Source organism: Chiloscyllium punctatum, chromosome 11, assembly GCF_047496795.1.
Source record: "Chiloscyllium punctatum isolate Juve2018m chromosome 11, sChiPun1.3, whole genome shotgun sequence".
NCBI classification, from domain to species: domain Eukaryota; kingdom Metazoa; phylum Chordata; class Chondrichthyes; order Orectolobiformes; family Hemiscylliidae; genus Chiloscyllium; species Chiloscyllium punctatum.
The window spans coordinates 70,380,085-70,403,990 of record NC_092749.1 but is presented as its reverse complement, the minus strand read 5'-3'; the positions used below and the strand labels follow the sequence as shown (position 1 = coordinate 70,403,990).

The 23,906-nt window shown below is 39.9% G+C and overlaps 1 protein-coding gene across 6 annotated transcripts in view; it reads left to right on the top strand.

Moving 5' to 3' along the window:
• Positions 1 to 23,906, top strand: part of LOC140483081 (exportin-1) — a 78,309-nt gene that overhangs the window by 34,834 nt on the left and 19,569 nt on the right. For all 6 annotated transcript variants that reach the window (XM_072581008.1, XM_072581006.1, XM_072581010.1 and 3 more), the window contains 6 exons: positions 3,827 to 4,008; positions 11,633 to 11,789; positions 13,376 to 13,539; positions 13,675 to 13,809; positions 15,514 to 15,697; positions 17,529 to 17,635. In XM_072581008.1, the coding sequence (XP_072437109.1) occupies positions 3,827 to 4,008; positions 11,633 to 11,789; positions 13,376 to 13,539; positions 13,675 to 13,809; positions 15,514 to 15,697; positions 17,529 to 17,635 (929 nt within the window). The remainder of the gene's footprint in view (positions 1 to 3,826; positions 4,009 to 11,632; positions 11,790 to 13,375; positions 13,540 to 13,674; positions 13,810 to 15,513; positions 15,698 to 17,528; positions 17,636 to 23,906) is intronic.

Here is a 23,906-nt window from a genome sequence, read left to right as displayed (position 1 = left end):
GTGCATGTCTTCTTCCTTGGATGCATTTTTGCTGTGCCTCCTGAATTACCCCCAGAAGCTCCATCATAGCTATTCCACTGTCTTACCTGGTAGATTCCCATTCCAAGCACCTGGCCACTCCTCTGTCACGTCTTTGTCATTACCATGTAAAAACCCCTTAGGATGTTGATAGTGAGGAATTCATCAATGATAATACCATTGAATGCCCAGGAATGATAGTTTCTCTTTTTGGAAATAGTTATTGCATGAACTTGAGACAAGTATGTAACTTGACATTAATCACACCAAGCCTGGATGTTGTCCAGGTCTTCCTGAAAATTGATGTAGACGTTTTCAACATCACAAATGTGAATAAGCTGAATGTTATGCAAATATCCAGTCTTAGGTTGGAGGGAGGATAATTTGATGAAGTAGCTAATGTATTGTTCTAGGACACTTCTTGGAGGAATTCCTGGGGCTGAGACTATTGACTTCAAGCAACCACAGTTGTCTTCATAGGACTTCCACCCAGCAGAGTTGTTCCTTGATCTCCATGAGCTCAGTTTTTGTAGGACTCCTTGACACATTCAGTCACATGCTGCCTTGAGATGAAGGGCTGTCACCTCTCACTTCACCTCTGGAGGTCACCTTTTTTTTGTACATGCTTGTAATTTAGTCAGAACTCAAACATTGACCATCAGCAAATAGGTTGTTCCTTTGCAGATTTGGTATTTTATTTTTGTAGGTAGTTGAGGCCTCCTTGTAAATCCATCTGTAATTCTACTAGTCACAATTCTTCAGTTTGAAAGTGACTCCGTTTTGGGTATGATCTATACAGATCTCACCAAGGCATTTGACAAGATTCTGCATGGTAGACTGGGTAGGAAAGCTAAATCACATGGAATACAGGGAGAACTATCCATTTGAATACGGAACTGGCTTGAAGTTAGAGGGAGGTTGATGGTGGAGGGTTGCTTTTCAGACTGGAGGTCTGAGACTTGCAGTGTGTCACAAGGATTGGTCCTGGGTCTGCTGCTCATTGTCATATATATAAATGATTTGGTTGTGAATGTAGGAAGTATGGTTAGTAAGTTTGCTGGTGACACCAAAATTGGTTGTGTGGTGGACAGCAAAGAATGTTATCTCAGTACCATGGGATGTTGATCAGATGATCATTGAGCCGAGGAGTGGATAAATGTGAGGTGCTGCATTTTGGAAAGGCAAATCGGACTGGACTTATACATTTAATCGTCAGGTCCTGGGGTGTTGATGAACAAAGAGACCTTTGGAATGCACATTCGTAGATCCTTGAAAGTAGTGTTGCAGGTAGACACTATAGTGAAGGTGGTGTTTGGTATGCTTGCCTTTATTGGGGATGGGGGATGGAGTCCCAAACTAGATGGCATAGATTTAGCGTGAGAGGGAAAAGATTTAAAAGGGACCTAAAGGGCAACTTTATCACGCAGAGGGTGGTGCGCGTATGGAATGAGCTGCAAGAGGAAGTGGTAGAGACTAGCACAATTAGAACATTTAAAACACATCTGGATGGGTATATGAATAGGAAAGGTTTAAAGGGATATGCCCAAATGCTGGCAAGTGGGACTAGATTAATTTAGGATATCAGGTCTGCCTGGACAAGTTGGACTGAAGGGTCTGTTTCCGTGCTGTACAGCTTTATGACTCATTTATCCTGACTCACTGTTTCCTGTTGGCGAACCAGTCACTATCCAAGAGGTCTTACCTTGAGTAGTAAGATTTTTTTGTGATGCCTTGCCCACTCTTTTTAAGAAAGGAGGGAGAGAGAAAACTGAACTAATGCCTCACATCAGTCATAAAGTAAATACTAGAATCTGTAATAGGGATGTGATAACAGGACACAGTGTTAGGATTGGACAGTCAACATGGATCTATGAAATTGAAATCATGTTTAATAAACCTTTTGGAGTTTTTAGGATGTAACTTGAAGGATTGACAAGGGAGAACTAGTGGATATGATGCATTAGATTTTCAGAAAGCTTTTTATAAAGTCCCACATAAGATTGGTAAGCAAAATTAGTATGGATGGACTTTGGGAGAATATGTTGACATATTGAAAACTGGTCATCGGACAAAAGGCCTATTAAGAGTGAATGGATCATTTTCTGGTTAATGTGTTAGTGGGGTACTACAAGAATTGGTGCTTAATCCCCAACTGTTTATAAAGTCTGTCAAATATTTGGGAATATGATAAAAACTAACTCTTCGAGTTTGTGGATGACAGCAAAAATAGATGGAAGTGAGAGTTAAAAGATGCAAGGACACATCTAGGGGCTTTGGAGAGACTAGGTGAATGGGCCTCAGATTGACACACAATACTGTATGGAGAAATGTGAAGTCATCGACTTTGGCAAAAATGGAAGTAATGTTTTTTAAATGGTGTGATACTAAGAGGGCTTGATCCTCCAAAGGGAGTTGAGGTCCTTGTTCATCAGTTAATGAACATTAACATGCAAGCATAATAAGCATTTCATCCAAATGATATGCTGGCTTACAAGAGAAATTGTCTGTATAAGATATCTTAGTACAATTATATGGAGCCCTGGTTATATGTCACTGAAGTGTTATGTACAGTTTTGGTCTCTTTGCCTCTTCTGATTTATGGCAATTCCTTGTACCCATTATTAACTTCTCAGTATCACTCTCCAACAGACTGACCCTCTCACTGTGGCTGAACTTAAGTTTTAATATTGCTGTGGCTAGTTCAAATTCCATGTCTAGATGGAAGAAAGAGCACACATGCACAGAGGAAGATGACAGTAGTTGGAAGCAATGGAAATTTTCAGAATAACTGTAGTGAGTGGGAAAAAAATTTAAATTAAGTTGGAAACTGGCCAATGTTACTGTCCCTAGGATGTTTTTCACATTTTTAGGTAGTATTCTGGAAATTACTGTGGAAAGAATAAAGGTTAATAACTGCTAAGTTCAACAGAGACTGTTCACTAAGGCTGTAATAGAGTTAAATAACTAATTTTAAATATTCAACCAGGAGGAAAACATGTGCCACATGGGGACAAAATACCAGGCTTATGGGATCAACTAGCACTGCTCCTGCCACAATTGAAGTGGCTCAAGGAGATGTAAGAGAATGCAAGTGGAAGCAGAGGCAGTATATAGGATTGGTCATCACTTTTAAAAGCTAATATGCAATAAGGTTGGAGCAATTTGTGCATGTGCTGATGCTAACATCATTGTATCCAGCATGTGACACCCAGGGTGCATGCATGAATGCATCTTGAAGCTTGTAATGAGTAGCTGTCACTAGCCCTGTCTGTGCATTTAGTGTCCATTTTTATCAGCTATTTTAGAATTTGAAGTACTTCCTCTTTTTTTGTTTGTTGAAGATCTTACTATACAAGGTTTAAATGAAGTATCAACATTTTTCAATGGACCAAAACACTTTCTGCTGTGTGGGGAGTCTGGGATCTGGGGGCATAGCTTAAATATTCGATGCAAATCTTTTGAGTAAAGTTAGAAATAACTTCCTCCAGGCAAAGTCTGGTAGAAGTTTGGAACTCTTCTGCAAGTGGAAGTTAGTGCCAAGTCGGTCAGTTTTGAAATTGAGGTTGATGGGTTGTTGACCGTAAAGATGCTGAGGGATATAAGAAAAGGTTGGGCAGGTTAAATTATTTTGCACATTGACCATGATCTCATTGAATGGTAGATCAGCGTTGAACATAAGTGGTGTATTTCTATCCCTACATTCCTGTAAGTTGCTTTTAGCAAAATATAAGCTATAGACTTGTATCACCATCTTCATAGTGGATCTGCAAGGAGAATAAACTGTTCTAGAATTTTTTTTTTGTTGCAGTATACCTTACTCATTTGGATTATGCAGATACAGAACGTATTATGACTGACAAACTTCACAACCAGGTAAATGGTACTGAATGGTCATGGAAAAATTTGAACACCCTCTGTTGGGCTATTGGCTCAATTAGTGGCGCTATGCATGAGGAAGATGAGAAGAGATTTCTGGTGACTGTAATAAAAGTAAGTGTTATATTTCTAATGACTTCATTTAGAAAGTTGGAAATTTGTTTTCGTTGGGTAACGCAATTGCATACGTGTCAATAAAGTGAGGATTGCAAAATACTGTGACAATCTATTTCCAGTAAATTTGCCAGATCTAATGCATGGAGAACTAATCAGAATGCCCAGTGTGTTTGTGTTTGTATTGGTTGAGCAGAATGCTGGTACATGTGTTGATACTTCAATTGTGATGTCCACAGAATGGATAGTTTTGAATAGTAGTATGTTCCTGAAGTGTCAGCAATGTGTTGCTTGAAAATAAATGTGAACTTGAGAGCAATGCCCCTTAGTATATGTAAGAAGAAAGCATGTTTGAAGCAGAGACTTTGCTGATGGTGCTCACTGCACAGAATGATAGAGCAAGTACATAGAATCTAAAGAAAGCAGTACAAGTAAACCCAAGGTGGTTGGAGTTGTGTAATTGGTATTGAAAAGTCTTCATTTATATTGACAGCAGGAATTTGGTCCGTTTCCACCCCCCCCCCCCCCCCCCCCCCCACCCTCCACAATTGCACCCTGAAAATGTCCCAACGAAACTTTGTTTCGGTCAGATTACCTCTGGTTCTTCTAAAGTACAATGAACATAGGCTCCAACTTTTCTCATACAGCAAAACTCTTCATCCCAGAAAGCAGTGAAGTCAGCCACCATCTAACTGTTTCCAATGAGCATTTATCCTTTCTTGAGCAAGACTACCAAAACCACACAATTCTCAGTGCTTTCTTATCAGCGCCCTGAACTGTTGTAAAAACCCTGAAAATTATAGTCAGTTTACACCCATTCTGTAGTGATTGTACCAGCTGAAAAAATGAATCACCCAGCCTAATCCCACGTTCCAGTTTTTAGTACATAATCCTGCAGGTTACAGCATCTTTTTTACAGGTTTAAGAGTTCTTCTTCATCTACTTTTCAGGCAATATGTTTCAGATGTCTGTCACCCTTTTGGATAAAATATATTATTTATTTATTTTTATTTTTTTTTGGGCTGTGGGTGTTGCTGGCTGGCCAACATTTATTGTCCATCCTTTGTTGCCCTTGAGAATGTGGTGGGGAGCTGCCTTTCTGAATCACTGCAGTCCACCAAGGTTGATCCAAAATGCCACTGGGGAGAGAATTCCAGGATTTTGACCCAGTGATGTGACAGAACAGTGATATAATTCCAAGTCAGTATTGTGAGTGACTTGGAGGCAAACTTGAAAGTGGTGGTGTTCCTATATGTCTGCTGCGTAGAGGGAAGTGGTTGTGAGTTTCGAAGGTGCTGTCTGAGAACCTTTGGTGAATTTCTGCAATGCATCAGAGAGAGTACACACTGCTACTGAGCATCAGTGGTGCAAGGAGTAGATGTGGTACCAGTCAAGTGGGCTGCTTCATCCTAGATGGTGTCAAGCTTCTCGTGTTGTTGGCGCTGCACTCGTCCAGGTAAGTGTAGAGTATCCCATCAATTCCTGACTTGTGCCTTGTAAATGATGGACAGGTTTTGAGGAGTCAGGAGGTGAGTTACTCACTGCAGCATTTCTAGCCTATGACCTGTTCTTGTAGCCACTCCATTTTTGTGGGGTGAGTCCAGTTGAGTTTCTGATCAGTGATAACTCTCGGGATGTTGATAGTGTGAGATTCAGTGATTGTAACACCATGGGATTCGAGGGGCGGTAGATAGATTGTCTCTTGTTGGTGATGGTCATTGCCTGGCATTTGTGCCTTGAATGTTACTTGCCCCTTGTCAGCCCAAGCCAAGATATTGTCCACATCTTGTTGCTTTTGGACACAGACTGCTTCAGTTCTGACGATTTGCGAATGCTGCTGAACATGACGCAATCATCGACGAACATACACATTCTAACTTTATGATGGAGGGAAGGTCATTGATGAAGTAGCTGAAGATGGTTGGGCCTAAGACACTACCATGAGAATGTCCTGGAACTGAGAATGATTGACCTTCAATAACCACTACCATCTTTCTAGATGTCAGAAATGACTCTAACCACCGGAGAGTGCCCCCGATATCCATTGATCACAGTTTTGCTGAGGCTCCTTGATGCCACACCTGGTTGATTGCAGCCTTAATGTCAAGGGCTGTCACTCTCCTCTGGAATTCAGCTTTTTAATCCATGTTTGAACCTAGGCTGTAGTGAAGTGAGCTGAGTGGCCATGGCAGAGCGCAAATTGGGCGTCTCCGAATGTGTTATTGCTGAGCAGGTGCTGCTTGATAGCACTGATGCCACCTTCCATCACTTTACCGATGAGCGCGAGTGGTCTAATTGGGCAGTAATTGGCTAGGTTGGATTTGTCCTGCCTTTTATGTGCAGGACATATTTGGGCAATTTTCCACATTGTTGGGTAGATGCCAGTGTTGTAACTATACTGGAACAGTTTGGCTCGGGGAGTGGCAAGTTCTGAAGCACAAGTCTTCAGTAGTATTGCTGGACTGTTATCAAGGCCCATAGTCTTTTAAGTATCCAGTGCCTCCAACTGTTTCTTGATATGTGGATTCAACTGATATCTGTAATGCTGGGGACACCTGGAGAATGCCGAGATGGATCATCCATTCAACACTTTTGGCTGAAGATTGCTGCAAAAGCTTCAGCCTCATTTTCTACATTGATGTAGGGGCTCAGCAAATTATTGAAGATGGAGATATTCGTGGAGCCTCCAGGTCCAGTGGGTTGTTTAATCGTCCACTACCATTCACAACTGGATGTTGCAGGACTGCGGAGCTTAGATTTGATCCATTGGTTATGGGATTGCTTAGATGTGTCTATCACTTGCTGCTCATGATGTTTGGCATGAAATTAGTCCTGTTTGGTGGCTTCACCAGGTTGACACCTCATCTTCGGGTATGCCTGGTGCAGCTCTTGGCATGCCCTCCTGCACTTTCCATTGGACCAGGGTTGATCTACTGACTTGATGGTAACGGTTGAGTGGGGGATATGGTTACAGGTTGTCCTGGAGTACAATTCTGCTGTTAGCAGCCCACAGTGCCTCATGGATGCCCAGTCTTGACTTGCGAGATCTGTTTGAAGTCTGTCCCATTTTGTGCAGTGATAGTGCCACAGAATACGATGGAGGTTATTTTCAATGTGAAAGCAGGACTTTGTTTCACAAGGACTGTGTTCAGTAGGAAGTGAGGACTGCAGATGCTGGAGATCAGAGCTGAAAATGTGTTGCTGGAAAAGCGCAGTAGGTCAGGCAGCATCCAAGGAACAGGAGATTCGACGTTTCGGGCATCAGCCCTTCAGGAATTCCAGCTTTTCCAGCAACACATTTTCAGCTCTGTGTTCAGTAGTCACCCTTATCAATACTGTCATGGACAGATGCATTTGCAGCTGGCAGATTAGTAAGGGTGAGATCAAGTATGTTTTGCCCTCTTGGTTCCTTCACCACCTGCCACAGACCCAGTCTAGCGGCTATGTCCTTTAGGAACCGACCAGCTCTATCGGTTGTGCTGCTGCTGAGCCTCTCTTGGTGGGCATTAAAATCCCCAACCAGAGTGCATTTTGTGCCCTTGCCAGCCCCTGTGCTTCCTCTGTGTTGTTCAACATGGAATACTGATTCATTAGCTGAGGGAGGGCGGAATGTGTTATTCAGCAAGAGGTTTCCTTGCCTTTGTTTCCTTTCCTTTTGAAGCCATGAGACTTGGGCCCAGAATCCGTGTTGAGGACTCCCAGAGCAATACCTGCCTGACTGTATACCACCGTGCCGCCACCTCTGCTCGTGAGACAAGACATCACCGTGTGTGTGTGTGTGTGTGTGTGTGTGTAACTGTCAGCCCAAATGCTAGTGAGGAGGACTTTGCAGGGTTGACAAGTCTGTTTCTGCCATTGTGTTTTCTAATGCCTCGGTAAATGCCAGGTAATGTGTACAGTTTTCATTTCTTTGAGACTTTGTAGCAATTGGTACAACTGAAATGACTTGCTAGGCAGTTTTAGATGGCAGGAGAGAGGCAGCCACATTGCTGTGGGTCTGAAGTCACATGTAGACCAGACCTGGTGAGGATGGCAGATTTCCTTCCCTGAAGGACATTAGTGAACCAGATGTGTTTTTCTGACAGTCATCAATGATTTCATAATCGGTAGATTCTTACTTCCAGATTTTCTTTTTGAGTTCAAATTCCACCATCAGCTGTGGCGGGATTCATACCTGGGTCCCCAGACATTTAGATCTCTGGATTAATAGTCTGGCAGTAATACCACTAGGCCATTGCCTTCCCACTTCTTAATCTATCCTATAATTGTTCTATCACTTAGTTTAAATTTACACTTGCTAGTCACTGACCTCTGTGCTAAGGTAAGTAGTTCATTCTTGTCCACACTGTCCAGCTTCCTTAGGTTTTGTACATCTCAATTAGATCACCTTTCAACCTCCATTTGTTCTAAGGAGAAACAATCTGTCTGTCCGATCTCTTCCCCATAACTGCATTTTTCTAGTCTTTTCATGCCACCATTTATGTAAATTTAGTCTGTATTTTCTGGAGTGCAATTACATGTAATGGGGTTACCGGAACTGTGCACAGTCTTCCTGTTTGGCCCAACTAATAATATATACAACTCCAGCATAACCTCCCTTCACTTGGGTATTCTGTACCTCAGCTGATAAAAGAAGGAATTTCTAATTCCATCTTTAACCAATCTATTAACCTGTTCTGCTATCTTCAGGTATAAATGGACACTTAATCTGAAATTTCTAACTTTCTCTGCACTTCTCAATATTTCCCCACTAAGTTATGCATTATCTTGCCTTATCTGACTACCCCAAATGCATCTTCTCCCATTTTTAGGTTTAATTTCATCTGTCACTTCTCTGTCTACCTAAGCGGTCTACTGATATCTTCCTGCAATCTGCAGCTACCCTCCTTGCTATCAACCACATAGTGAATTTCTTGTCTGCAAAATTGATCTTCTCCACCATCCTTTGTTCCTCCCACTGAGACAATTTTGTATTCAGTTTGCTGCATTCCCCAGCATTCTTTTCAACTTGTCTGCCATGTGGGACCTTATCAAAAGCCTTGGCATAATCTTTACGGACTATGTAAATGGCGCTGCCTCCTCAATCCTACTTGTTACCTCTTCACAACAGTTGTTAGTCAGATATGGTCTTCCGTTGTCAAGTTCAAGCTGACTATCCTTGATTCTTTCTAAATGACAGTTTATCTGCCCTCTCAATTGATTCCAACAATTTGCCCAATACTAAGTTTTTAGACTGGCTAATTTATACTTATTGGGTCTATCCCTTGCTTCCTTTTTAAACAAAGGTACAAAGTCAGTCTTCCAAATCTGACACAGCACCTGTATCCAGTGAGGATTGGAAAAGGGTTAGACCTTTCACTATTTTCTCCCTGACTTCTTTTAACGCTCGGGGTACATTTCATTTGAACCCCATGATTTATGACTTCAATGTATGTGCATCCCATTCATTCTTCCCCACGCCCTATGTTTATTGCGTCAAATACTTCTCATTCCTCCAGACTGAGAACTAACTGCATCGTCCCACCCTTTGTGAAGACAATACAAACTTTTCATTAAGCACTATGCAATGTCTGCCTCTTTACAAAGGTTGCCTTTTTGGACTTTTACGTGGCCTGTAGTTCCCTTTTGTTTTCCTCTACTGAGTTTACCTTTTGATTTGCTTGCTAATGTCTTTTTCTGTGGGTTTTTTTTTGCTACCTTTAATTTGCTGTTCGATTTCCCTTGTCCATATGCTACACTTGCAGCATTTTCTATTATCAGGTTCTGTGGGTAAACATAGGCTTTCCTTCTCTGCCTTTAAATTTCTTCATGTCTAGGGGTCTCTGGATTTGGCCATCTCAGTTGTTTTTCTTTCTGAAAGCATGTTCACATTAATATCTTGTGTGACATCATTTGTATGCTGCCCCCCCCCCCCTCCCCAATTACTCTAACTCTGATTTACCTCACATAGCTGTTGCCAGTTAACTCTTGCTAAATCATTCAGCTTAATAAAATTGGTGTTGCCCCAGTTTAGAACTCTTATCTCCTGATCTATCTGACCTTTTTTGTAGTCATGTGAAAGCCACCTGGATTTTGAGGACTACCACTAAAATGCTCCCACTGGCAAGTCTTTTGACCTGCTCAATGTCATTTCCTAGAACTAAGTCCTAAACTTCTCTTAACCAAAATAAAGAACTGCAGATGCTAAAGATCTGAAACAAAACACAAATTGCTGGAGAAACTCTCAGCAGGTTTGGAGAGAAACAGTGTTAACATTTTTTTTGAGACCAGTGACCCTTCAGAACTTCCTGTGCTGCTTTTGTTGTTGGTCTTACGGTATGCTAAATAAATTCTCCTTAATGCATGACAAGCGATATTCTCTGCCAATTCCTTTCAAACTAAAACGATCTCTGTTAATATCGGGATACTCAAAATCCTACAGTTTTTTTTTTCACTTCTCCAAGATTCACCTGGGTCTGACTCTATCTGTCTCTGAGTAAATTTATACAGAGCAACCTCGGGTATCCAAACATCAATTATCTGAATTTCGGATTATCTGAACAAGATCTCAAGGTTCCGTAAAAATGTTATCTATTATCTGAACAAAATACTCCATGCCCGTCTCGATCGGGTAATCGAGGTTGTTTTGTAGTACTTCCTCAAAAGTTTGACTGTTCCTATTTTTTCCTTGGTAAAACATAAAGTTGCCATAGTCTCAGAGGTGACTGCGGGTGAGATTTACTTGAGTCACAATGCCACAGGTGAGGGGCAAAGTTGAGAAAACGGGGCCTTCATGGTAACCTCAGCTGGTGTGGGACTTGAACCTCCATTGTCGTCACTCTGCATCTGCAAACCAGCTGTACAGCCAACTGAGCTAATGCTAACTCTGATTTCTCTCCACAGATGCTGCCAGATCTGCTGAGCTTTTCCAGCAATTTCTATTTTTGTCTCTGATTTACAGTATCCAGCAATGGGTCCTAACTGGGTGATTCATGTACAAGGACAATTATAACAATTAAAAGCAATTCTATGGAGAAGATAATTAAACATGTTATTTCTCCTTCTGTCCTCACTCTAATGATCCACTTAACATTTTGAAGCAATTTTACTTAACATTAGGGTTGTATTGTATTAGACAGCACTTACCAAACCTAAAATCACTTCCATTTAGAGGGATATGGGCAGTAAATACATGTGAACACCTGCAAGTTCCCCTACAAGTCACTGTGTCCTGACATGAAAATATATTGCTGTACCTTTTATTGTAGCTGTGTCAAAATTCTAGAACTCTTTTCTCCTCTCTTCCCCCCTCCCCCCCCCCCCCCCCACCTTGTCAGCGTTGTAGGGGTCTTCAGCAAATCAGTTCCAGCATTTTTAAGAAGGCAGCCTCATCACCACCATCTCAAGGGGATCTAGGGATGGGCGCAATTGCTGGCCCAGTCAGTGATGTCCATATCCCAAGAATAAATAAAACCAATTAAAAGACCGTGCTTTCACACCTATCCACTGATGAAAAAAGTTGTTAATTGCTATATATCTTCTGTTTTATTTTTCTCTCCCAAACACAATTTCTGAATTTAGTGTCTAAATTGCTCAGATTTTGTTTGGGTCCAAATTGTGATATGTATTCTTGTTAACTTTGCAGGATCTTTTAGGACTGTGTGAGCAGAAAAGGGGTAAAGACAACAAAGCCATCATTGCTTCAAATATCATGTATATTGTGGGTCAGTACCCACGTTTCTTGAGAGCTCACTGGAAGTTTTTAAAGACTGTTGTTAATAAACTCTTTGAGTTTATGCATGGTAAGTTTATTAGGTTGGAAAAAGAAGAAACACAAGTTTTTTTTTAAGTGCATATTTAAAAGAAATTGCTGACAGTCAGCATTCTTAGAATTTGGATCCTTTGCTTAGAAACGAATGTGAAGGGACTTTGTAGGCATTATTATTTAAAAATACTTGTAGAACCAGAACTCTGGTTTGTGAAAATTGTGTAGAATACATTTTTTGTGTGTTTAATCTGAACACTGAATTTTGCCCAAAAGTTTCAGAATGTTTCAGTTCTTCAAATCTATTAATGGTCAGCTGTTTTTCTCCAGCTATATGATAAAGTCATCGATTCCATCTAAATCGTACGTTTCAAAGTTGTGTTCATGATATTGTTTGAAGATGTAAATTAAGAGAACAACCCATATGTCATGAAATTTATGGTTTCTATTTATGCACTATTTGAAACAAGAAGAAAAGTTTTTTGGCAAAAGTAATGGATTATTTGCTGTGACTGGTGTCGTCATTTCACAAATATACTGATCTATTTAGCATATTCATTTAATAAAAACTAAATCGGTGATAGAAACATATGAAAAGGTATAGGCTAATCCACAATTCATTTATTATGGCTGATTATCCAATTCAGTGCCATGTTTCTGCTTTCTCCCCATACATTTTTGATCCCTGCAGCCTGAAGAACTGTATCCTTTTCCTTGAAAACATTGTTTTGACCTCTGCTGCTTTCTGTGACAGAGAATTCCATTGGCTGGCCACTCTCTGGTTGAAGAATTCTCTTTGCTTCACAGACCAAAATGGCCTGCCCTGTATTCTTAAACTGTGACCCTGGTTCTGGGCTCACTGGTCATCAGGGACATCTTTCCTGCATTTACTGTGTAGTCCTGTTAGAATTTTGTTTCCATAAGATCTTCCCCCCACCACCCCACACACCCCCGCGCATACATTCTTCTAAACTCGTGATCTTGTAGTCCTCACTGAACCAGCCTGTCTTCATACCTCAGTCCTGCCATCCCAGGAATCTGCGGAAGGGCATGAAATGTTAACTCTTGATTTCTCTCTACACTTGCTGCCAGACCTGCTGAGCTTTTATAGCAATTTCTGTTTTTGCTTCAGCACAAATGTGTTGAATGCTTCTTATATTAATGATTACTTCGAGGCAGAGCAGCTATTGATTTACAGGCAAACTTAACGCTGTTGTATGTATCACAAGTTCCAAACTACAGCAATAACATCTCAACTTTGTTTTATAACATTATTTTTAAACTGCTGACTGAACAGCTGAGCTCTTGATTTGAAGGCTCCATTAGTCTTGAGTTTAAAGTTAACTTGTGTAACGGCATCATGTCCAAGATAGGATTTGAAACCTCGACAACATTTTTGGTTCTGAGATGATACTCACCTGGACAAGGTGACATTTCATGTGCTTTATCTGTTTCTGTTGTAATATTGTAGTTTTTCTATTAATGCAATATAAAGAATGATCTGTTCCTGAGTAAATTGCATTTGAATTTTGAGACTTGTGCATTTTTATGGTTTAAAAAAAAATCCTTGGGTCAAACAGACTTTTTTTTAAAAAGTATGTTCATTTTACCTTATGAATTTAGAAACCCACGATGGAGTTCAAGATATGGCTTGTGATACTTTCATTAAAATTGCACAAAAATGTCGTCGACACTTTGTTCAGGTCCAAGTTGGTGAAGTAATGCCATTCATTGATGAGATCCTGAATAATATAAATACTATAATCTGTGATCTTCAGCCACAACAGGTGAGACTACAAAATGGTTTGAAAATAAAAAATAAATTTAGATGTTGATTGAAAGGCTAACATGCAAATTATTTTTTAGAATACGTTGGTTTAATAGTGTTTTTAAATGTTTGTTTATATTTTCATTGTCGATAGGTTCACACATTTTATGAGGCGGTTGGTTATATGATAGGTGCTCAGACTGACCAGGCCGTTCAAGAACATTTAATAGAAAAATATATGATGCTGCCAAATCAGGTCTGGGACAGTATAATTCAGCAGGCAACTAAAGTAAGTAATGGTATTTTTGTTTAAGTATTGGAAAGTTTATAATCATTTAATTTCTCATTTTAATTCTTGCCATGGAAGTGTGATTTTGTTTGAAATCCAGTTGCATTTTTAAACCAGATTAATTGGCATACTTGATGCTGCATAAATTTTAAAGTGTTTCCCTTTTTTCACCCTGCTGTTACTGCATTTTCCTTTTACTAATTGTGTTTACAGAGGAACGTTGATTATCTGAAGGAAGTGGGCGGGGAGTATTTCGTTCAGCTAATCAAATTCCAAATAATTGAATACTGGATTACATAGTTTTGCCAAGCATCGGGACCTTGCAATCTTGCCGGATAATCCAATATTCGGATAATTGAATGCTGGATAATCGAGGTTCCTCATGAGTCCCTGACAACAATTTTGACCCTTATCAAATGTTATGGATGTTAGAAAGAAGTTTACAGAAAAGTGTAATTAGAATTGCTAAAACAACAAAGACTGGAACTTTTCCCTCTGTACTGTTGTGGAACTCGTGTTTTTCTAGACTCTGATATCAATCATTGATTTATTATGGTAAACTAGTTGTGGTCAGGTGTGGTCTATGTGCCATTACAGATGTCTTCATGGAGGTGGCACACAATAGATGGCACGGTGGCTTACTGGTCATTACTGCAGCATCACAGTGCCAGGGGCCCAGGTTCAGCTCTGGCCTTGGGTCACTGTGTGGAGTTTGCAGATTCTGTGTCTGTATGGGTTTCCACCAGGTGCTCCACTTTCCTCCCATAGTCCAAAGACTGCTTTGTGAATATAGATGTTATGTCAGTGAGTTTGCAGATGACACCAAAATTGATGGTGTAGTGGATAGTGAAAAAGATTATCTCAGTACAACAGGATCTTGATCGGATGGGCTGAGGATTGGCAGATGGAATTTATTTAGATAAATGTGAGTTGTTGGATTTTGGTAAGGCAGAGCAGGGCAGGACTTGTACTATTAATGGTAGGGCCCTGGAGAGTGTTGCTGAACAAAAACAGGTAGGGATGCAGGTGCATAGTTCCTCGAAAGTGGCATTACAGGTAGATAGGGGGTGGTGAAGGAGACTTGGCACGCTTGCCTTCATTGGTCAGCGCATTGAGTATAGGAGTTTGGATGTCATGTGGCTGGAAAGGGCATTGGTGAGGTCATTTAGCATTTATTTTATTTGGCTGTGGGATGTGGGTATCACTGGCATTTGTTGTCTGTCCCTGACTACCCTTCGATTTGAGTGACTCACCATACCATTTCAGAGGGTAGTTGAGTTGTCTTGAGTTGCAAGTAAGCAATTTTGGCATGTAGCAAATTGCTTTCCCTGAAGGACATGAATGAACCAAATGGCTTTTTACAATGTTTGATAGTTTTACAGCCATCATAATGGGAACTAACTTAATCTTCCAGAATTATTCATTTGAACAGTGTTCTGTAAGAAGAAATAAGTTCTAAGGAATATATTAACCTTCAGACTAATTCTGTTTTGAAATTTGTTTTTTGACCATTGTGTTGATTATTTAGAAGCATTTATGTATTACTCGACCTTATTTAAATCCTGTAGTTTTGTCTGTGTGCATTGCAATGATCTAGCAGCTTTTTGCCTTTAACAAAAAAAGTGAATGTGGTGCATCTCCTTTCTGAACTTCTCCAGTGAACAAACCAATTAGTTGATTTCTTTTTTCACCTTTCCGTTGTAGAATGTTGACATTCTCAAGGATCCTGAAACTGTAAAACAGCTTGGCAGTATTCTGAAAACTAATGTTCGAGCCTGCAAAGCAGTTGGTCACCCATTTGTCATCCAGCTTGGTCGAATATATCTGGATATGTTGAATGTATACAAGTGCCTCAGTGAAAATATTTCAGCAGCAATTCAAACAAATGGTTGGTTGAATATTTTGTGTTTCTAAAATAGGCTTGTTTAATATGAAATGATGGATTCATAGTAAGATAAATTGTTTTACAAGTTAAATGAGCATGAATGAGAAAGTTGCTTGATTTCTTAAAGGCTTTGTTGGTTGCTTTTTAAATGCTTATCAGAATATTGGAATTGTTTGCACTTAAAAAGAAGATTGCAGTTTAAATTTGTGTCAACTAGCGTTAATACTAATTAAGATCCAGTGCCAAGAATACAATGCTTTCCAAACTTTAATGTTTTGAGAGGATGATTGGGCATTTTGTTTGTTGAAGTACATTTGGATAGTCAAGGTCAGATTAGAGGTAGTCAGCATGGATTTGTGCATGGGAAGTCATGTCTGACAAATCTTGGGGTTTTTTGAAGAGGTAATTAAGAGGATAAGGTAGTGGATATTGTCTGTATGGACTTCAGTAAGTCCTTTGACAAGATCCCACATAGCAGCTGGTCATGAAGGTTAGGTTGCATGGGATCCAGGGAGAGCTAGCTAATTGGATTCAAAATTGGCGTGATGGTTGAAGGTTATTTCTTGGACCGAAAGCCTGTGACCTAGTGATGTGCCATAAGGGTCAGTGCTGGGATCTTTGTAATTTGTTACTTAAGTGATCTGGATGTGAATATACAAGCTATGATTAGTAAGTTTGCGGATGATATAAAATTAGGAGGTGTCTTTGGTAGTGAGGAAGATCAAAAAGTACAAAGAGATCTTGATCAGATGGGGAAGTGAGCTGAGGATTGGCAAATGCAATTCAATATAGATAAATGTGAGGTGTTACACTTTTTGGAAAGTCAAACTAAGCTAAGACTTGTACAGTAAAGGATACGGTCCTGAGGAGTGTTGTGGAACAGGGACCTAGGAGTACAAGTACATAGTTCTTCGAAAGCGGCGTCACAGGTAGACAGGGTGGTGAAGAGTGCGAACCTTTATTAGTCGAGGCATTGAGTATAGGAGTTGGGACGTTCTGTTACAGTTATATAAGTTGTTGTTGAGGCTGCACTTGGAGCATTGTGTATAGTTTTGATCTCGCTGTTATAGGAAAGACTTAAACTGGAAGGAGTGCAAAGAAGATTTACAAGGATGTTGCCTGGACTAGTAGGCCTGAGTTAGAAGGAGAGGTTGGCCAGGGTAAGACTAGATTCCATGGAACATGGGAGAATGAGGGGTGACCTTTATTGAGGCGTACAAAATTACGAGTAGCATAGAATGAATGCACATAATAGTTTTCCCAGGCACACGGAATGGAAAACTAGAGGGCATAGATTTAAAGTGAGAGGGGAAAGATTTAAGGAGGACCTGAAAGGCGGCAACTTCACGCAGAGTGTGGTGCGTATGGTATATGGAATGGGCTGCCAGAGAAAATGGTTGAGGCAGGTACAATAGCAACATTTTGTTTAAAGTGTGGATCAGTACATGGATAAGAAGGGTTTAGTGTGAAATGGGCCAAATGTGGGCATTTGGAATTAACTGAGTGGGCACCATGGTCAGCACGGACCCGTTTAGGCCAAAGGACCCCTTTCTATGCTGTATTACTATTATGAAGTATGTTATCTCTGATTCTTGTAATTTAATAATCTCCAATGTGAATTAAATATATGTTGGTACAATTTCAATCGAATGATCAGAGTTTGTACATTTTGGTTTGATTTTTATTAGATTTTGTTGGGGAACTTACAACTGTGATTTCACCCTGAATAGAAATGTCATGTGAAAATTCATTACAAACTAGGTGTGTTGGTTAGAAAAACAAATGGCTCTCAGCAAGGTATGTTATATTTTCATTGATATCTGTTATATTGTAGGTGATGTCGTTACAAAACAGCCCCTGATCAGAAGTATGCGCACAGTAAAAAGGGAAACCCTGAAGCTTATTTCCGGTTGGGTGAGCCGATCCAATGATCCACAGATGGTAAGTGATGGATAAATAGGAACTTGAATGTGGAGGAATAAAGTGTTAATTTATTTTTTGATGCAGAGTTTGTGTTGGGTTGTCCAGTGTTTTCTTGAACTGATCAAGAATGCCTGATTAAATCTCTACTCCATCGTGTTATGTGTATCTTCTACTCTTAACACCCAGCATAAAATTTTCTATTCTCGTCATTCTATCTTCCACCTGAGGAATAGTGGTGGGGGTGGTGTGGAAAATGTTGATTTTATTTTGGCTCATGACCAAGAGAGACAAGTTTGGTACTACGCAATGGTATTTTGTAGCAAAAGAGCAAAGTACTGCAGGAGACCTGATATAAAAGTGTTGGAGAAACTCTGTTCTGACAACATCTGAGGGCAGAAACGGAGTAAATTTTTCCAATTCAAAAGACACTTGTTTAGAACTGTATAGTTGTAGTAGACTGTTAAATGCTTTAGCACTTCATTTTATCCGAGTGCCAGTTCTAATTTTTAAAGCTAAAGGGATGATCTCCTTCTGAGGAAGGGACACTTGATCTGAAACATTAACTCTGTCTCTTTATAGATGCTGCCAGACCTGCTGAGCCTTCCTGGCAATTTCTATTTTTATCCTCTGCAAGTGTTACAATTGTAATCCTGCTGTGGTTTTACTTTTGGCTACTATAAGTTATCAGGTGATCACATGATTCCCGATGAGGTGTTGACAGTCTGGAACTGATTTTGTACATTACTGAGCTTTGACTCCATTTGTCCATGTTGTAGCTTTCTTGTGCAAGTGATCTTTCTTATTTGATATTTTCAAACCATCTTATTTCTAAGTTGATTGTTGCCAATAAAGCCTATCTACTCTATTCATCGACCATATATCTTTGTCCCTGTCCTTTTTTTAAAGCCCATACTTCTGCAAGTTTTATTAGGTTTGCTATTGATTGTGTATCTGTGTTTACGGGGTATCTCACTCTAGTCTGAAGAGCTTTGTCTTTTATGTTAAAGTTCCATTCCTTGAAATGTTGACTTCCATCTACGTTGTCTCATTTTAGCATTGTTTTGTAGATTTGCCTTCAACTCTCTCAACTTTGAAGGGAATATTCTCCAAAGTTATCCAATTTCTTGTAGCTAATTTCCTATATTGTAAGTAGTTGTAATTGATTTCAGATTTGACCTCTGCCAACCTGTTGGTACTCAAGACCAATTGTCAGTGGTCTAGCTATTATTCTGTATAGTGTCAGTAATACTTCCATATCCCGAACACCATTTATTCTGAATTTCACTAAAACCGTATCATCCAGTTATTATTGCTGTTTGTAGGCTTTTGCAGCAAGAAGTTAGCTGTCATGTTTCCCTAACTTATGCAACGGTGCTCCTAAATTCATCAGCTTTAAAGCACCTTGGGATGGATAACCATTATGTGAAGATGCAGTAAATCCCAAGTATTTTTCTTGCCTCAATCGTTCCATTCTTCCTTCCTTCTAACACTCTTTATCATTAGAGAAAGTGAGGACTGCAGATGCTGGCTCTCAGAGTCACAAAGTGTGGCGCTGGAAAAGCACAGCTGGTCAGGCCGTATCTGAGGAGCAGGGGAGTTGATGTTTCGAGTCCAAGCTCTTCTTCAAGCTTATGCTTGAAACGTTGACTGTCCTGCTTGTGGGCTGCTGGCTGCGCTTTTCTACCGCCACACCTTTTGACACTCCTCATCCTTGCCTTTCTTTTCATAAGAACTAGGAGGCAGTTCAGACCCTCATGCCAGCTCTGCCATTTGGTACAGTAATGGTTGATCTCCTCTAGGCACCAATGTCACTCTCCATAACCTTTCAACCCCTTAAGAATTAAAAAAAATCTGCCCATCAACTCAGATATACTCCATGTCCCAGCATCCATCACACTTTAGGATAGTGATTTCCACATATGCACGATTCTTTGAAAGAAGTAATTTCTCCTCATCTCTGTTCTAGGATAATGGGTAGCAGAATTAAAACAATTGCCTCATGTTCTAGATTCCCCCACATGAGGAAACATCATACCTCTGATGGCCATGCTTCCACTTTCTAAACTTAATAAATATTAAATCCCTAAATCCCTTTGTTCACCTATCCTCCATTTGCAGTCTCAACCTTTGAACTTGAATGACTGTGCATCAGCCCACGTAATTTGTTTGAAATTTGTATTGTTGACCTTGTTATGCTCTGAGCTTACTGGACATTATTTCTTCCTTGCCTTTTGGTTATATATTATCTGCTTTTTACAGAAACATGTAACTTGTTCTAGTCAGCTCCTAGCTTTTCACATTTATACTTAAATGGTTTCTGGTAATTTTGTCCATTGGGACTTAGCGTTAGTTGAAATAAAAACAAAATTTTTTTTTTCCTTTTGCTGTGAAAGAACAAAATAGTTCGTATTAGAAATATTCAACAAACCTGGCAGCATCTGTATAGAAAAACAGCTAATTTGTAGATTCTGACTATTTGAAGGACAGCTAATTTAACCCCATTATTTTAAAAAGACAATAGAGAGCAAATGGAATTATAAGTCGATTGGCCAGACATCATTGGTAGTAGGGCCAAAGGTTTCAGTGCAAAACACTGACAGGATTGGACAAAGTCAGCATGGATTTAATAAAAGGAAATCGTATTTGACTAATCTACTGGAAGTTTCCGAGGCTATAAGTAGGAAAGTTGATACGGGGAGCCAATGGATGTTGTTTACTTGTGACTTTAAAAAAGCTTTTGATTAAGTCCAATTTAAGAAATTAGCAAGTAAAATTAAAGCACGTGGCTTTGGGAATGGTGTACTGAACATGGATAGAGAAATGATTGGCAGACTGAAAAAGAGTAGGCATACAAAGATCTTTTTCTCAGTGGTGACCAGGGACTAGCTGGAATATCATAGGGAACAATGCTTGCACCCCAGCTATTCTCAATATATATTAATAATTTAGATGAGTTTGTAGATGACAAAAGCAGGGTGGTAGACTGAGCTGTGAGGAGGGTGCAGAGATATTCCAGTGTGATTCACAAGTTGAATGAATGGGAAAATGTGGATAAATGTGAGATTATCCACTTTGGTAGCAAAAGCAGGAAGGTATGTTATTACCTGAATGACAATAGATTAAGAGAGGGAGAGTTGCAATGAGACCTCTGTCCTGCAGCAGTCAGTGAGAAAGACACATGATATTTTGGCCTTTATATGAAGAGGATTTGAGTGCATGTGCAAAATGTCTTGCTGCAGTTGTACAGGGCCTTGGTAAGATCTCACCTGGATCTGTGTGCAGCTTTGTTCTCCTTATCTGAAGAAGAACGATGTGGCTATAGAGGTAGAACAACAACTGTTACCAGACTGATTCTTGGGATGGCAGGACTGAGTTATGAAGAGGGGCTGGATCTGTTGGGACTATATTCACTGAAGTTTGAAAGAATGGGGATGGGTGCTCTCTTTGAAACCTATGCAGTTCTCAGAGCTAGATGGGAGAAATGCAGGAAAGATATTCCTGATGACTGGGGAGTCCAGGATCAGATTGACAGTTTAAGGTTATGCAGTAGGCTGTTTTGGACTGAGATGAGTAATTCCCTCATTCAGAGTGGTGTGCCTGTGGAATTCACTCTCTCCGAAAGCTGTTGGGGCCAAAATATTGAAATCAAAGATTTGGATTAAGAGTACGGGGAGAAAGCAGGAACAGGGTACTGAATTAGATGATCAGCCAATGTATTGAATGGTGGGCCAAGCTTGAAGGGCTGAATGGCCTACCACTTGTATTTTCTGCATTTCATCCAAACTATTCCACTGACTTGTCTTGTGTATATATTTAGCAATTGAAAATCTAGAATTTCAAAAATCGAGAATTCTAAAGAGTTCCAACCCCACGGACTTCTTCATTCCCAGGGTATTGTGGATGTGCCATCACTGAACATATTTAAGGCTGCGTTAAAAAGATTTTTGGTCCCAGGTAATTGTAGAATGTGGGGAGCAGATGGAGAAGCGGAGTGGGAACCATAAATGAAGGAGCAGCTTCTGATAGGCAATTTGGTGTTCTTTTATTTCTTATGTAACTATGATCCCTTTTGTCTTTGAACACACGCTCCAAATAGATTACCAACTTTTCTTTCTGTACAGCTGAAATCAATGTTTTATCCTTTTATGGTTTTATATTTCACCTATACATTGCTGAAGTTGTCACCTGTTATGATCCCAGTTTATTTTACTACAGGAAAATTCTCATCCCAGACTAAAATCTTGCTTGATAGATCATATTTTGTTTTATAATTTAATAAGAAAACAGGTTTTATATGCAGAGGAAAATATTAAATGTAATCTAGCTGTTTACATACAGCACAATTTGAAAGATTTCAAAATAGTTTAAAAATATAATATTCCATCTGCCCCCAATAGCATCCCTTTACAATTCTCATAATATGAGAAAAAAAGTCTCTTTCCTATTGTATCTGTAGTTTTTTATTTAACTGGTGTTTTAAATTCCCAGTCTTGAAAGTAAGATAGCCTCTAGAGTTTCATACAACTGAGCTGAGTTTTTTTCCAAGCTCCAAATAACCCCTCTAACCAAACACTTTCTAATCTGGAACTTGCCAATTGAACTCCTTATACTGGGGTAACCCATTTCTTAAGTCATACAAGTTAACTCTGGTTGGAAAACTATTTCTTGCATCTAATGCCAGCCAGTACTTTTCCGAGCTGAAGTCCTTTCCCAAGCTATGGGTTTCCCTCTCACTGCAGCAAAAAAAAATTCCAGATCGTCCTAACTGAAAGCAAGATTATCCTGTTTGATTTTTATTCTGTCAGCTCATAGAAACCTCTGCATTGCAAATAGATTTTCTTCTTCCACCCAACCACCACCACCATGTGCTCGGCTCCTGCTCTCGTCCTATCCTCCCACCCCCACCTCTCCTTTTTATATGCACAAACTAAAATCTAGTTCAAAGCTACTTCAAAATTCTAATTCTACAGTGTGATATTAAAATATATATAAATTCACTTGCTATACATCTCCCTCACCTCATTCTTTCATACTCTATTTCATCTGCCAACTATTTCTATGTTGTCTGTAAACAGAATCAATTAATCACATTCCCAATTTTTGTCATGAAAATACTTTGACAGTAGCAGTTTTAGTTTTGAGGGCAAGCAGACTAAAATTGTGTTGGGGGGTGAGTGTCAAAATACATTGTGCTGACAGATGAATGCTTTTCCTGAAAACCCTGGGATGGGGCAGGAGGCGAGGTTTGCAGCATGGATAGGTACCTGGGACTTTGATGTCATGGCCATTTCGGAGACATGGAAAGAGCAGGGTTCAGGAATGGATTTTTCAGTTTCCAAGGTTTAGATCTTTCATTAAGAACAGGCAAAGCAGTAAAAGAGGAGGAGGCGTGGCCTTGTTAGTCAAGGATAGTATGACGGTGGCTGAGAGAACTTTTGATGAGGACTCATCTACTGAGGTAGTGTGGGCTGAGCTTAGAAACAGGAGAGGAGAGGTCACACTGCTTGGAGTTTTTATAGGCCTCCGCAGAGTTCCAGGGAGGTGGAAGAGAGGATTAGCAAAATTTATTCTGGGTAGGAGTGAAAGGAACAGGGTGATCATTATAGAGGACTTTAATTTCCCCAACATTGACTGGAAAAGCTATAACTGTAGTATGTCGGATGGATCAGTTTTTGTCCAATGTGTACAGGAGGGTTTCCTGACAGTATGTTGAAGGGCTGACAAGAGGGGAGGCCACACTGGATGTGGTGCTTGGTAATGAACCAAGCCAGGTGTTTGATTTAGTTGTAGGTGAGCACTTTGGAGAGAGTGACCATAATTCAGTTACGTTTAGTTTAGTGATGGAAAGGAATAGGTACATAGGAATAGTTCAAGAGTCATCGATGGGGTAAGGGCAATTATAATGCGATTAGGCAAGAATTAGGATGCATAGAATGGGGTAGCAAAATGCAGGGGATGCAGGTAATGGTAATGTGGAGCTGGTTTAAGGAACAGATAGTGTGTCCTTGATAGGTATGTCCCTGTCAGGCAGGGAGGAAGTGATAAGGTAAGGGAACTATGGTTTACTACAGAAATTACATCTCTTGTTAAGAAGAATTTCTGCTTATGTGTTGATGAGGTAAGATGGTTCAAATGAGGCGATGGAGAGTTACAGATCAGTTAGGAAACATTTAAAGAGAGAGTTAAGAAGAGCAAAGAGAGGACACGAGCAGTTTTTAGCAAATAGAATAAAGGAGAATCCTAAAGCTTTCTATAGGTATGTGAGGAATAAAAGGATGATTAGGGTGGG